The 16,275-nt window shown below is 41.7% G+C and overlaps 1 protein-coding gene across 1 annotated transcript; it reads left to right on the top strand.

Annotated features, from left to right (window-relative positions):
* Window positions 1-2,054: 2,054 nt before the first annotated feature.
* On the top strand, window positions 2,055-11,921 carry LOC308460856 (vomeronasal type-2 receptor 26-like; the record flags this gene model as incomplete). Its single annotated transcript, XM_080977390.1, has 6 exons — window positions 2,055-2,128; window positions 3,141-3,264; window positions 7,140-7,991; window positions 8,734-8,961; window positions 9,736-9,862; window positions 11,020-11,921. 6 exons carry the CDS (start codon window positions 2,055-2,057, stop codon window positions 11,919-11,921), a joined length of 2,307 nt encoding a protein of 768 aa, XP_080833516.1.
* Between the last annotated feature and the right edge of the window lie 4,354 nt (window positions 11,922-16,275).

The raw sequence follows: 16,275 nt of genomic DNA, 5'->3' as shown, positions 1-16,275 counted from the left end.
GGTTGAGGACTCAGTGCCTACAGGTGAGTCTCCCCCTGGGTCCAGTAACCCTTCAGCCTCTCCTGAACTGCAGAGGCTCAGGGCAGAGAGGCGGAGGGAACTGGTTTCTCCCAGGAGGAGTGCTCGCCTTAAGGCCAGGAGAGGCGGGTCTCCTGGGGGCCGGGACTGCCCCTGGCTTCAGAGAAGATAAAGGCCAGTCAGCCCGGTCCCAGGTTGCGGGAGCAACGTCGTTGAAGAGCTGTTTCGGCCAGCACCCAGTCCGGTTCCCCCAGAGTTCCTGTCCTTGCCCGGCTCCTCGCTGTGGACCCCACTTTGCCCGTGGAGGACTGTCTGCTGACCCTCGACTCAGGTCCTGGTCCTCGCCCCACGGTAACCTCCCCCCGGGACCAGCACAGTTTGCTCCCGCCAGACCCGCACTCCCCCTTCATTGGGGTGCGTTCAGGAAGAGCCAGAGGCCATGGCTGACCAGGCAGCTGAGCTGGTGGCATTGGCCCAGGAGAACCAGGCCTTGACCCACACAGTTCAGCAGCTAAGCGATGTGGTTGCGGTGCTTCAGCAGCGGTTGGATGCCCTACCAGCTCCTGGGGCCGATGCCCCAGCTCCAGGCAAGTACCCAGTGGCCTTGCCAGAGAAATTTGATGGGGCCCTGGCCAGCTTTCCCATGTTCCTCGCCCAGGCTAAGTTGTATATTCAGGGGCGAGCCCGGAACTTCCCTGACGACCGCACCAAGGTGCACTTTTTGATCAGTTTGTTAAAGGACCAGGCGGCCAAGTGGGCTTTGCCACTGCTCCAGCAAGACTCTCCTTTGCTAACAGACTATGTGGGGTTTTGTAACCACTTAGAGACTGCGTTTGGCAACCCTCTGAAGAAGAGCCAAGCCAATCGGGTGATTCGTCGGTTGAGACAGGACAAGTCCACAGCCGCCGCCTACGCCACAGAATTTCGGCTGTTTGTGAATTCCCCTAAGGAAATTCATCATTTCTATTCTTTTCTTCATGAAGATCCATGATACATTATCAAAGGCCTTCTCTGCATTTAAAAATGTCAATGTTGCTTGCTTTTCATTCCTGACCTCCAGATATTCAATTACATCAATTACATCAATTATGTTTCTTATGTTTTCTTTCATCTGGCAGCCAGGTAGAAAGCCAGCTAAATCTTGGTGAATTAAATCCTTTAAGACCCTTTTCATACGAATTGCCATTATATTGGAAAATAATTTGTAATCATTATTTAAGAACAAGATTGGCCTATAATTTTTAACAAAAAGTAAATCTGTGTCTTGCTTCAGAATGAACGTAATATATGCTGCTTTCCAAGATTCTGGCAATTTTCCAGTACTCAAAAAATGAGAAAACCAAATCCTTCCCCATCCCTTTGTACATGTGGACAAACAATCTGTCACAGACAAATAACTGATGGCATGCAATGTACTCACCTGCCTTTGCAATATTCCCCCATGGTCTGCGCAGTCAATGGACCTGCTTTGCAGGAGGTTGGACCAGATGACACCCAAAATTCCTTCCAACTATACAATTCCATCATTTTATGACCGTGGAAGAAGCATATAAAGTTTTAGACAGCTAGAGGTTCTCCCTACAGGAATCCTTCTTTCATGGGGAATCTCTACACACAAACAGTTGTAGATGTATAGAACTCATCCCAATGCTTGTTCTGCTAGAGCAAAAGATGTGGGTGAGTGTGGCACTGGTGGTGGGTGGGCTAGCCTGATTGATGGTGCTTATTATTCATTTATTAAATTTATATACCACCCTTCATCCGTAGATCTCAGGGCAGTTGACAACATAAAATTGCAAGATAAAAACACAATACATATAATAAAAACAATAATGAATAGCACAACCTCCCTTCCCCCCACCCGCACCCCCTCCAACAAACACATTTAAAAGGCTATAGGATGGTAATCAGTCCAAGTCTTGGCTGAAAAGAATGTTTTCATCACACACTAAAGGTGTATAATGAAGGCATCAGTCAAACCATCCTAGGAAGAGCATTCCACAAATGAGGAACTACTGCAGAAAAGGCTCGTTCTCATGTTGCCACCCTCTGGAGCTTTTGTGGAGGTGGCACAGGAAGAAGGGCCTCATATGATTATCACGGAATCCAGGTAGGTCCATATAGGGAGAGGTGATCCTTGAGGTATTGTGGTCCTGAGCCATTTAAGGCTTTATAGGACAAAACTAGAACTTTGAATTGGGTCCATGCAACCATACAGTATGTGTGCATTTGTCAATGCATAGAATGGTTTATGTGAAACCCCTAGGAATTGTTGAAACATGCACACAGTCAAAATTTAGAATATATAAACTCGTTGGGCTGAACATTTTTCTTTGTTTGCCATTATATTGGAAAATAATTTGTAATCATTATTTAAGAACAAGATTGGCCTATAATTTTTAACAAAAAGTAAATCTGTGTCTTGCTTCAGAATGAACGTAATATATGCTGCTTTCCAAGATTCTGGCAATTTTCCAGTACTCAAAAAATGAGAAAACCAAATCCTTCCCCATCCCTTTGTACATGTGGACAAACAATCTGTCACAGACAAATAACTGATGGCATGCAATGTACTCACCTGCCTTTGCAATACTCCCCCATGGTCTGCGCAGTCAATGGACCTGCTTTGCAGGAGGTTGGACCAGATGACACCCAAGATTCCTTCCAGCTCTACAATTCCATGATTCTATGACCTTGGAAGAAGTTCTGTGCCTATAAAGTTTTAGACAGCTAGAAGTTCTCCACACAGGAATCCTTCTTTCATGGGGAATCTCTATACACAAAGTTGTAGCAGTATAGAACTCATCCCAATGCTTGTTCTGCTAGAGCAAAAGATGTGTGTGAGTGTGGCACTGGTGGTGGGTGGGCTAGCCTGATTGATGGTGCCCTGATTGATGGTGCTTATTATTCATTTATTAAATTCATATACCACCCTTCATTCGTAGATCTCGGGGCAGTTGACAACAAGATAAAAATACAATGCATATAATAAAAACAATAATGGATACACAACCTCCTTTCCCACCACCCTCACCCCCTCCAAAAAACACATTTAAAAGGCTATAGGATGTTAATCAGTCCAAGACCTGCTTGATAAATAATGTTTTCATTGCACACTAAAGGTGTATAATGAAAGCATCAGTCAAACCACCCTGGGAAGAGCATTCCACAAATGAGGAACCACTGCAGAGCTTTTGTGGAGGTGGCACAAGAAGAAGGGCCTCAGATGACAATCACAGGATCCAGGTAGATTCAGAAAGAGATAGGTGGTCCTTGAGGTATTGTGGTCCTAAGGCTATATAGGTCAGAATTAGCACTTTGAATTGGGCCCATGCAGCCATGTGTGTTCATTTTGTCAATGCATAGAATGATTTATGTGAAACCCCAAGGAATTGAAACTTTGTTGAAACATACACAGGGTCAAAATTTAGGACTGAAAATCTTTCTTCCTGACATTATGCAATGGGCACACCGTGTGGTGTAAAGGTTAGAGTGTTGGACTAGGAACTAGCAGGGTTTAAATCCCTACACAGCCATGAAGCTCACTGGGGGACCTTGGAGAAGTCACCATCTTATAGCCTAACCTACCTCACAGGATTGTTTTGAGGATTAAATGGGGGGGGGAGGAAAACTATGTACACCACGTTGAGATCCTTGGAAGATAAAGGTGGTATATAAAATGTGGTGAAGAAATGAACAAACATACATAAATAAATACTGTTAATAAATTAGAAATTGTAGTATGACAATAAATGGGACAAGCAAGAATTTGAAGTGATCTAACAGAAAAAGATATTCCCATCATGATAACATTGAACCTTAGATTTCATAACAAAATAAAAAAATTCCTTCCAGTAGCACCTTAGAGACATTAGAGACCAACTAAGTTTGTTATTGGTATGAGCTTTCGTGTGCACGCACACTTCTTCAGATAGCAGGTTGATGGACTTCTATTTCATGCAGCTCAATGTGGTGCCTTCCATAGTTCTAGTTACAGATAGGTAGCCATGTTGGTCTGCCATAGTCGAAACAAGATAAAAAAAATTCATTCCTGCAGCACTTTAGAGACCAACTAATTTTGTTATTGGTAATAATAACAATAAATAATAATTTATTTATTTTATGTATACCCCGCCCTCCCAGGCCAGAAATGGGCTCAGGGAGGCTAACACCAATAAAATTACAATAAAACGTAATAGAAAAAAGTTAATTAAAATATGCGTTAAAATACAGATTAAAATATAATTTAAAATGCAGCCTCATTTTAGTAGTAGCCCATAAATCAAAAGCATAAGGGGAGGGAAACATTTGGACTGAGTCCAAATCAAAGGCCAGCTTTGTCTTGCAGGCCCTGCGGAAAGATGTCAAATCCTGCAGGCCCCTGGTCTCTTGTGACAGAGCATTCCACCAAGTCGGGGCAAGTACTGAAAAGACCCTGGCCCTAGTGGAAACCAGTCTGACCACCTTGCGGCTCAGGACCTCCAAAGTGTTGTTATTTTGTGGAGCTTAAGGTCCTCCGCAGGCGGTCCCATAGTACGAGGGTCCTAGGCCACATAGGGCTTTAAAGGTCAAAACCAGCACCTGGAACCTGACCCTGTACTCCACCAGGAACCAGTACAGCTGATAAAGCACTGAATGAATGTGATCCCATGGCAAGGTCCCCGTAAGGAGCCTCGCCATGGCATTGTGCACCTGCTGGAGTTTCTGGGTCACCTTCAAGGGCACCCTGCGTAGAGCAAGTTACAATAATCAAGACTGGAGGTGACCATCGCATGGATCACTGTGGCCAGATCAGGGCGAGAAAGGTAAGGGACCAACTGCTTGATACGGTGGAGATGGAATGAGCTTTCGTGTGCATGCACACTTCTTTAGATACGTATCTGAAGAAGTGTGCATGCACATGAAAGTTCATACCAATAACAAACTTAGTTGGTCTCTAAGGTCCTACTGGAAGGATTTTATTTTTTTTTGTTTCGACTACGGCAGACTAACACGGCTACCTACCTATAACTTAGATTATCTGGCCTTTAAGTGAATAGTCTGTTTGTGTGAAGTTAACTCTAGTCCTGGACAAAAGGAGTGTACAACTTTCTGGCTAAGTGCCACTGGCCATTTGTTACTCCTCAGAAAAGAAAATATAGCTGTAGAGTTCAGGTAGAAAAATACACGTAGTACTTTTGTTATTCATGGCACAACTTCAAGGAATACCAATACACAGGGGAGATTTTAATCACACCAATCATTGTCAAAATTACTGGCATACATCCTCTTAAACAATGGAGGGACAGATGTCTTCAGCAACATCAACAATCAGAATCTGGAAAAGAACATATAAATACCTTGTATTCTTGAGCACTGAATATAGGCATAGGCAGGGCTCTGTCATTTTCTTTTATGATTATTTCCCCTATACATGTTAGAGTAAGTTTCTCATCAACTGATTCTGTCACAATTTTATGCGCCAAAAAGTATAGTGTGAATATTCCTGTCCTCATCCTTTCTCCTTGCCAACTGAATAATCAAGTTCCCAAATATTTTCTGCGCAAATCTTGACCTCTTTGGTTAGGTATGAATAAAAGCACATGAACACATTATGAACCATAACATTACCTAACAATAATGCATTTCACATTCTTTTGGACAAACCCATGGAGAATCTTCAGTGTTACACTTACTTTATTTGTACACCAATGAAAACCTTTGATATTTCTACTTGAACAGGAACATATGAAGGTTTTAATTCACACAGGGGAAAAGTGAGGAGATGAACAGAGTTGCTGTTCGGAAACACTGATTAAAGAGAACCATTATAGAATATAAAACCGGGAGATGGTTTACAGATACCATCAGATACATTCTGTAGGTAAAAAGAAAATAGCTACATATACTGCTATAGATGTAAACATGAGAATGTTGATTTGGAGGTGAAACTTTTTCAACAGGAACATGCTTCTGGTGGTGTTGCTGCTTGTACTTCTGTCTCATGCTGTATGCAAGAAATATTCCATTAACTGCAGCATATATGATGATCCCCTCCCTATTCCTCATGAATTTTACCAACCGGGTGACCTCATCATTGGGGAGATGGTTTCCCAAGTCTTCTTAAACTATAATAACCTCAATTTCAAGGAACAGCCTACACAGATCTTGATTGATGAACCAGTGTAAGACAATTTCTGTTTTCTCTCCCTTTCAGTATACAAAACTTATTTCAGATCTCAATTATTTTTAAGTCTATTATTTTCTAAAGTGGTTCTAAAGTTTGCCACCATCTTGGAAACATTTGGATAAAAAATGCTGAAGAGTACAAATGCATTTTTGTTATAGTGGTGGTGATTTTATTAAACTGTTGCCACCTTTATTACAGTTCAGTGCCTAAAAACTACCAGCACATCCTGGCCTTAGCATTTGCTGTCAAAGAGATCAATGAGAATCCCAACATCTTGCCAAACGTCTCTCTGGGTATCCGCATCCTCAATAGCTACTTGACTGCAAGAATGACTTATAAGGCCACACTGAGCCTGCTTTCCACACAAAAGATGTTTCTTCCCAACTTCCGTTGCGGCAAGCAGAACCAATTGATAGCTATCATTGGAGGATGTTTCTCTGAGATCTCTGTCAATATGGCTTTCATTTCAGCAACCCACAAAACTCCACAGGTAAGCTGTGTGTATGAGGGTATGAAGCATGCACATATGGCATATTATCTTGCTCTTATGAAAGCAATTTTAACCATGCTCCTGGTGATATTCTGGTAAGCAGATTGTTTAAATTGAGTTGATTATGAAAACTGCAGGTGGACTCACAGTTACTTTGAAAGCTTTAATCAATTACTGTTCGTCAGCTGCTAGGCCTGGGCATGCCCCTCGAATCCTATTCTGGACAGTAATAGTTCAGTTATCTGAATCAGGCTGAACGCTCCCTGAGTTTATTCCACTCCAGCCCAATGCCTGGCTTCTGATCCAGAAATACAAAACTCCAGAAATTCCTTTTGCTTGCATTTGTAAACCCAAATGACCATTTTTGCTGACATACATGAATGACAATTGGATAAATGCAATCCAGTACAACTCCATAAGGGAAAAGATTAATCCCTAAATTTCTTATACATTTTATTTCAGCTCACGTATGGATCATTTTTGCCATTAAAAGGATCCAAAATGCTATTCCCTTTTCTGTACCAAATGGTCCCAACTGAATCCTACCAGCAAATGGGAGTTGTGAGATTACTTCAGCATTTTGGATGGAAATGGGTTGGGGTTGGTGCTGTGAATGATGACAAAGGGGACAGGTTTTTACAGACAATGATGCCAATGCTTGCTCAAAATGGAATCTGTTATGCCTTCATAGTAAGAATGCCAAAGTGGGATTATGTGGAGGGGATGGTAGACTTGATGTTAAAGCAGTTTAAAAATTATGAAGTTATGTTTGAGAAAAAAGCCAGTATATTTTTTGTATATGGAGAACCTCCATCCTTTCAGATTGTGAGGATATTTCTTTTCCTAGCAACCTATATGGAATGGCCTCCTCTTGGTAAAGTGTGGATTATTACATCCCACTGGGATTTCACATCAGTGTCCATTCAGAAGACATGGGATATGCAAACCTTCCATGGTTCTATATCTTTCACTGCTCACTCAAATCAGCCACCAGGCTTCCAAAAATATCTTAAGGAGATAACACCTTTTGAGGTAAAAGGAGATGGATTTATCCAGGACTTCTGGGAACAGGCATTCAGCTGTTCATTAAAGAAGCAGGAGGAAGATGAAAAGGAAACATGCACTGGGGAGGAGAAGCTGGAAAGCATTCCCGGTATTTTATTTGAAATGAAGATGACTGGCCATAGTTACAGTGTCTACAATGCTGTCTATGCCATGGCACATGCTTTGCATGACCTATACAGATTGAGACTGAAGCATAGAAGGTTGTTAGAAGATTGGAGATTGGTGTTTCAGAAAGTGCAGCCATGGCAGGTTATTACAACACTCTTTCTTTCTTTCTTTCTTTCTTTCTTTCTTTCTTTCTTTCTTTCTTTCTTTCTCTCTCTCTCTCTCTCTCTCTCCCTCCCTCTCTTCCTTTTAGGCAAACTCATTAATGAACCAAGATTTAAAAAAACATTCACTCAAAATATTTTGGTGTTCTCTCTGTTTTATGCTGTTCTTGATTATGAATCCATTTGGGTAATTAATGCTAGCTTCATTATAAAATAGTGAATGCTGAAATTGGGACAAATGAACACAACTAGGAGACCGTGGCGGTGATACCAGAGTTCCCCGTTAAAGGGGTCTTGAGGGGAGGCATTGGCCATACGCCAAGAGGTTGTCATTACTCTCTCCTCCAATGGAGGCGAAGCGGGGGGCGGGCTCTCTGCTTGAACATATGTTCTCCAGAGCCAGCCCAGTCCTCACACATTCTGGATAACCCTGATGTCTCCCAGATCCCCGGCTGGGGGCTAGGAAGAATAAACGCTCCATGCCTGAGCCCAGGTCTCCCTACTTCTGAAATTTAATAAAGTTGTGGCCAATTCTAATCCCATAGCATGTTGTCTTGAGACAGTATTCTGCTCAGGGGTCACCTGGGGTTGGGGGGACTCCACCTGTCCATGCAAATATAGAATCACAGCATATACTGTCCAGAATTAAAACCCTTTGTGAAGCTCACTGAAATCATTCCAAAACCTAGTTCTTACTTTCTATGGATTCTCTTTGAATACAGATCCATCACTTTCTAAAGCTCATCATGTTCAATAACAGTGTTGGAGAAACAATACGTTTTGATGACAATGGAGAATTACTAACAGGCTTTGATGTTACAAATTGGATGATGTTTCTGAATGCGTCAGTGGTTAGAATAAAAGTTGGAACACTAGATCCTCAGGCTCCTCGAGGCAAAGAGTTAACCATTCATGTTGACCAAATTGTCTGGCACCAAAGCTTTAATCAGGTAAGACATAATGACAATACGTTCATCAGACCAGTTCATTCTTCTGGCTCCTCTTTAGGTACTAAAATATGCCTGGTACTCTAAAGATACCCCCTTTCTTTCTAACGAAATATAGACTAGTGATATCTCTTTGATCTTTACCTGCATTTTTCAGAGAATCTTCCAGTTTATTGGATTTTTTCAGTTTTTTAATAAACAGGATATCTTGAGACACACAACCCTGCAAATTGCTGATGGAATTGCTCCTGTATAACCAGGTTATGTCATGTGAAGCTGATTCAATTGTTTTTGGTACAACTTACTGAAAAAAGACCACTGAAATTTCTTCATGCCTCCTAAACTCATTCTCAATTACAAGGGACCTTTTTCACCTTGCTAGTTATGTCTATGTTCTGGGCATAAGAGCTGCGATACAGTTTAAAGGGTTGTCCTCAGGAGTATTATTCTAGTTAATCATGTTTAACTGGGTGTGGGGAGAGCAGCTCTGAAAAGGTTTAGGCTTTATAAATGTCATTTCATTTCATTTCATTTCATTGGTAAATCATGTCCATATAGAAAAAGAAATAGCTCAGACATGGAATCACATACCACCCTCACTTATGGTTTCCTCCTGAAGCTCAGTCCTATACCGATAGATTCAGTGGATGGACAGAACTATAAGACTGGTTGAACTAAAGCTCCCTTCTTTCCCTATTTGCAAACCTACCATTCTTAAAAAACAAACAACTCCCCCTCTTCATATTATTTCTGAACATCCATCATGTTTCTGTGCAGGTACTACCAGTTTCTGTGTGTAATGACAACTGCTATCCTGGCTACAACAGAAAAAAGAAGGAAGGAGCAAAATTTTGCTGCTATGATTGTGTGCCGTGTCCAGAAGGGATGATCTCTAATAAGAAAGGTGAGAATAATAGCAAAAACAACAACAATAACAATATGATGATTATTTATATGTCACCCATCCGACTGGGTTGCCCCAGCCACTCTGGGTGGCTCCATTCAACATATTAAAAATACAAAAAAAATCAAACATGACAAACCTCACTATGCAGGGCTGCAGGTGTCTTCTAAAAGTCAAATATTTCCATAACATCTGATGGGATGGCATTCCACGTGGGAGGTGCCTCTACCAGGAAGGCCCCCTGCCTGGTTCCCTGTGACTTCACTTCGTACCAGAAAGCCCGTGAAACTGAACCTCAGTAGCCAGGATGGAGACGGTCCTTTGGATATATAGCCCCGAGGCCATATAGATGTTGAATTTAGCTTGGAAATGTATTGGGATCCAATGTAGATTCCACTCCCAGTCACCAGTCTAGCTGCTGATTCTGGATTAGTTGTAGTTTCTGAGTCACCTTCAAAGGTAGACCCACACAGAGCACATTGCAGTAATTCAAGTGGGTGATAACTAAAGTATGTACCACTCTGGTAAGGGACCATTGCCCACCCCTGGATAGCAGTGGTCTTGTGAATCATTGACCTGGCATTGCACAGTGCCACTTTAAGGTCATATGGGACACCCTTGTTAATACATGCATCCTTCTGGTCAGACCCAGAGGTAAGAATATTCTTCAGATAATGACTAAACCTACCTCCTTGGTAATGACATGATCTGCCCCTCAGACAACTCCTCCTGCCTGTGATCACTGTGATCAGATGTCCCAATAAAACTCCCCTACTGAAACCTGCCCCAGCCATTCTGCTGACCAGGGCTTACTCCCATAGCAGCCTTCCCATCCTCCCCTTAAAAACAAATTATAAAATTAACTAATTTAGAAAATGCTAGACCCTCCCAAAAATAAAAAAATATATATTGAAATATCAAGCCATTTTCATAACAAAAGATATCTAGTATTTATTTCTTAGGAGAATGTAAACTGCACGAATATAATGGTGTTTTAAATTTTAAATAAATATTTTTAAAACAACACAGTACAACTTTTTATCATTGTAAAAGAACAAAACTTCTCATCAGGTTTTAAGACTTTCTCAGACAGATGTTGTTCTGCATTTGAGAATATTAAAATCACTCTTCCTCTTCTTTAATTTTTATTTTTGAAGACATGGATTGCTGCATCAATTGTCCTGAAGACCAGTATGCCAATGAAAACCAAACTCAGTGCATTCCAAGGATTATAAGCTACCTTACTTACAACGAAGATTTGGGGATCATCTTATTTATTATGGCTATTTCTCTCTCTTTTGTCGCAGCTTTAGTTCTTGGAATTTTTATGAAGCATAAGGAGAGTCCAATAGTAAAAGCTAACAACCGGAACCTCACCTACATCCTTCTTGTTTCCCTCCTCCTTTGTTTCCTCTGTTCCCTGCTCTTCATCGGACAGCCTGGAAAGGCAACCTGCCCTCTCCGACAAACAGCTTTTGGCATCATCTTCTCTTTGGCCCTCTCTTCTGTATTGGCAAAGACTATCACTGTGGTTCTGGCCTTCATGGCAACCAAACCAGGTGCCAAAATGAGGAAATGGGTTGGCAAAAGAACAGCAAATTCTATTATCCTTCTCTCCACTTTTATTCAAGCTGGTGTTTGTACTCTTTGGTTAAGTACCGCTCCTCCATTTCCAGATACAGACCCACACTCATTCTATGGGGAAATCATACTAGTTTGTAATGAGAATTCAGCTGCCATGTTTTACTGTGTTTTGGGCTTTATGGGCTCTCTAGCCATTATCAGTTTCATTGTGGCTTTTCTAGCCAGGAAGTTACCTGACAGTTTCAATGAAGCCAAGTTCATCACTTTCAGCATGTTGCTGTTTTGCAGTGTGTGGTTATCCTTTGTTCCCACCTATCTGAGCACCAAAGGAAAATACATGGTGGCTGTGGAGATCTTCTCCATCTTATGCTCCACTGCTGGCTTACTGGGTTGCATCTTTTTCCCTAAATGCTACATCATTGTGCTGAGGCCTGACCTAAATAGTAAAGAACATATAATGCAAAGGAAAATATGAAAGAGTTCTGTCTTCATCTTTTTATTTTTCTCTTAGATGCAGTTTATTGGAAATCCACCGTTATTAGTTTCTCTAAATTCTGCTCCTGATCTGAACAGTAGGGGGCGAGTTATAGGAATAACAAAATGAAACCATATATCCATCTCTTTATTACAATACTACCTAAATGTATCATTGGAAATGCTGTTGCTAAGGATCTCATGTGAATTCAAGCATGGATGCTTGATTATTCCTATTTCTTCTTCTATTACTATTACTATTACTACTACTACTACTAATATTTTGTGATATACCTTAGGCATCTGGCTGGGTTTCCCTAGCCACTCTGGGCAGCTTACAGCATATATATAAAAACATAGTAAAACATCAAACATTAAAACCTTCCCAATACAGGGCTGCCTATATTGTATAGTTCTTTGTCTCCTTGACATCTTAACGTAGGGCATTCCACAGGTAGGGCACCACTACCGAGAAGTCCCTCTGCCTGCTTCCCTGTAACTTTGCTTCTCACAGTGAGGGAACCAGCAGAAGACCCTTGGAGGAGGACCTCAATGCCCAGGCTGAATGATGGAGGTGGAGATATAATGATAATACTACTACTATTACATAACCCACCCTTCACCCTAAGGTCCCAGGGTTGGTTACAACTATTAAAACACTACAATAGTATTAAAACACAATCATATACAATATGAAAAACCATTTAAAACAGAATTATAAAGATAAGGTGCGTCCTAAAAATAGACATCTGCAGTGTCAAAAGCAGCGTGAACAGGTACAACTCCAGCATTTGCCAAAAGCTGCATAATGCCGGTGCTAGAAACCTCACCAGTTTCAGCTCTTGTTGTATCTGTCTAGCAGGCTTTCTGCAGTAGTGGAGAGGCACCCTAAAAAAAAGATTTTGAAAAGACAGAATGCCCTTACCCAGGCTGTCAGCTACCAAACTTACAAGGTTGGTGGAATTAACAAGAGGGCATCATATGCCAATTTCAGTACCAGAGATTGTATGTAGGGAATGAGTAATGGGGTCCTGAGTAGTTCAGGATTTTAAACGCTGATGTGAGCATCTTGAATTGGGCAAAGAAACAAAATGGCAACCAGTTCAGCTGTTTTAAAACAGAGGTCGTATCAGGTCTGAAGGAATTCCCAGCCAACAATCTGGCTGCTGCAATTTGGACAATTGAAGCTTCAATAGCATCAAAATGCACTGGGAAATCAATGAGAACAAGCAGGATGGAACTTCCTGCATCTCTTTCCTGATAAATGTTATCAACCAGGGTGACCAAGGCAGTTTTCCTGTCCCATGACCAGGCCTTAAACAATACTGGAATGGTTCCAAGGAAACAAATCTGCTAAAAAGCTTTTCAGTAGCCATCAACCAGGCACATCCCACCTTAGGCAGGTTGCATGCCTTCATTTTCTATATTGTCTATTCTCCCATACCAAAGATGAATATAATTTTTCATCAGTAATTAACCTCCACTCCAAAACACTGACACCTATCTCCTATATTTAGGTGAAAGTTGACATTTGAAGGTTTAATAAATAGAACTCTAAGAACACGTGGTTGTAATTTTAATTAATAATATTTCAATCCTACTGTACTTAGAAGAAAGTTCTACTTAATGAGGCTGAAATAAGAATGCAGAGGTTTGCAACCTCACTCAGTCAAGTTACTTTCAATATCACAGGTTCCAATCTAACACAATGCATTCAAACCAGAATTAGTTGATAAGTAATCACTCCCATGTTATCATCCAGCAGTGACCCCCCCCCCCAAAAAAAAAGTCCCAGAAAATGTAGTGGGAGATTGATTTGAGACCAGGTATCAACATAAAAAAGTTTAAAGTTCTAGTGTGGAATGTTGTTCATTGTGAGATATAGAAGACAAATCAAGACTCATATAAAGGAATTATCTTTCATGTAACTTTGTAGGTAACAACCAGCACTTTGAATTGTGCCTGAAAACAGACCAGTAGTCAGTGGAGCTGTTCTAACAAGGGAGCCTGCAGATTTTCTCTTCTACCTTCCAACTGATTAAGATCACCTCTGTCTTGTCTCCATTAAGTGATTTACAAGCAAACAAATAGACATACAAAAAAAAACAACCCATGGATATAATAAAACCAAGAGGAAGGTGACAAATTATCAAGGAACAATTACTGCCCTACTAGGGTGGTTCATAAAAAACTTTTTTTTAAAAAAAAATGCCTACTCCAAAGGTCTTCTCTTACTACACTAAGGATTATATAGCTATATATGAAATTTCATGTATATCAGTTAATATCTTGACCCTCCTCCGCGAAAATAGCTGTTTCCTTGGCCGTTTTCCTATGTCGTGAAGGCTGAAATTTCACTTCAGGCCTACTTTCCGGGCTACTGGCGAAGCCTGCCAAGGTGCCTGTCCTGCGCACCCCCTTTGGGCTCCAATTCCCCTCCAAAAAGCCTCTGCTGCCCCCGAAAGTGGAGTGAACTGGACAATGGCAGCGCTGCCTCTCGTTTTGCCCATGCGTGGCGCCAGGAGGAGCAACTCAGCGCTGCCCTGGGCACTCGGCATGCCGGCCTCCCTTTGCCCCCAGCCTCCCCTGCATGAAAGTAGGATGCGCCTCCCTCCACTATTCCCCATCAGTCTCCCCTGCATGAAGCTAGGAACCCCCAAAAACAGTTGTGTAATTCAAAGAAGATGAGAAAAATCAGCAAAGCAATTCTGTGGCTAATTGACCAATTTCTTTAAATAGGATCTATTAATGAAGTTCACACTTTTGACAACCAGTCTGATGCTTTTGCAGAAAAATATTCCTAGACACAAAACTTTTATTTTTTATTTTTTTTAAGTGGACTTTGGTACTCTTTTGTCCTCCCCCATGTCTTTCTCTCTGTCTGAGGTGGCTCCCTGTCTGTAATGTAACATGCGGGGAAACCAGTGTGGGGTTCCTCTCTGTGTAAAGTCTTCAAGCTGTTCCTGCAGGCGCCTGACAAATCTGACCCATTGTCAAAATTTATCTTTCCCCCCCACCTCCAGTCTCCGTTGTTGTGTGTCCTGGTTGAGGGGGGAAACAGAAGACAGATGGCCATCGGTCAGGGATGGTCTAATTGAGATTCCTGCATTGCCCCAGGGGTTTGGCTAGATGACCCTCAGAGGTCCCTTCCAACTATATAATTCTCTGGTGCAGGCTTCTGCAGAGTTTTAGGTAAAATCATTTTTTTCAGCCAAAAAACCCGCCCCAAACAAACAATGTTGGGGGAGTGACAAGAAATTTTCTGCACCGTGTACCACCTGACCTTCCTCCGCCTCTGCCTAGTACCTAAAGATATATAATGGTGGTGCCAGGAGAGACTCCCTAAGGAGAGCAGTCCACAAATGGGGAGCCACCACAGAAAAGGCCCATACTTGTGTTGCCACCCTCCAGTGGAGGGGCACATCAAAAAGAACCTTATGTCTGGGTCGCTTCATAATGGAAGAGGCGATGCTTGGAGAGTTAGCAGTTTCAGAATGAACGTTGTTTCAGAATGAACGTAATATATGCTGCTTTCCAAGATTCTGGCAATTTTCCAGTACTCAAAAAAAGAGAAAACTAAATCCTTCCCCATCCCTTTGTACATGTGGACAAACAATCTGTCACAGAAAAATAACTGATGCCATGCAATGTACTCACCTGCCTTTGCAATACTCCCCCATGGTCTGCACAGTCAAGGGACCTGCTTTGCAGAAGGTTGGACCAGATGACACCCAAGATTCCTTCCAGCTCTACAATTTCATAATCCCATGACCTTGGAATTATTAAATTTATATACCACCCTTCATCCGTAGATCTCAGGGCAGTTGACAACATAAAATTGCAAGATAAAAACACAATGCATATAATAAAAACAATAATGGATACACAACCTCCTTTCTCACCACCCTCACCCCCTCCAACAAACACATTTAAAAGGCTATAGGATGTTAATCAGTCCAAGACCTGCTTGATTAATAATGTTTTCATCGCACACTAAAGGTGTATAATGAAAGCGTCAGTCAAACCACCCTGGGAAGAGCATTCCACAAATGAGGAACCACTGCAGAGCTTTTGTGGAGGTGGCACAAGAAGGGCCTCAGATGACAATCACAGGATCCAGGTAGGTTCAGAAAGAGATAGGTGGTCCTTGAGGTATTGTGGTCCTAAGGCTATATGGGTCAAAATTAGCACTTTGAATTGGGCCCATGCAGCCATGTGTGTTCATTTTGTCAATGCATAGAATGATTTATGTGAAACCCCAAGGAATTGAAACTTTGTTGAAACATACACAGAGTCAAAATTTAGGACTGAAAATCTTTCTTCCTGACGTTATGCAATGGGCACACAGTGTGGTG

Source organism: Podarcis pityusensis (genome assembly GCF_964106645.2).
Source record: "Podarcis pityusensis genome assembly, chromosome: 13".
Lineage (NCBI taxonomy): Eukaryota > Metazoa > Chordata > Lepidosauria > Squamata > Lacertidae > Podarcis > Podarcis pityusensis.
The sequence above is the reverse complement of the archived record's forward strand: the minus strand, read 5'-3'. Positions and strand labels throughout refer to the sequence as shown.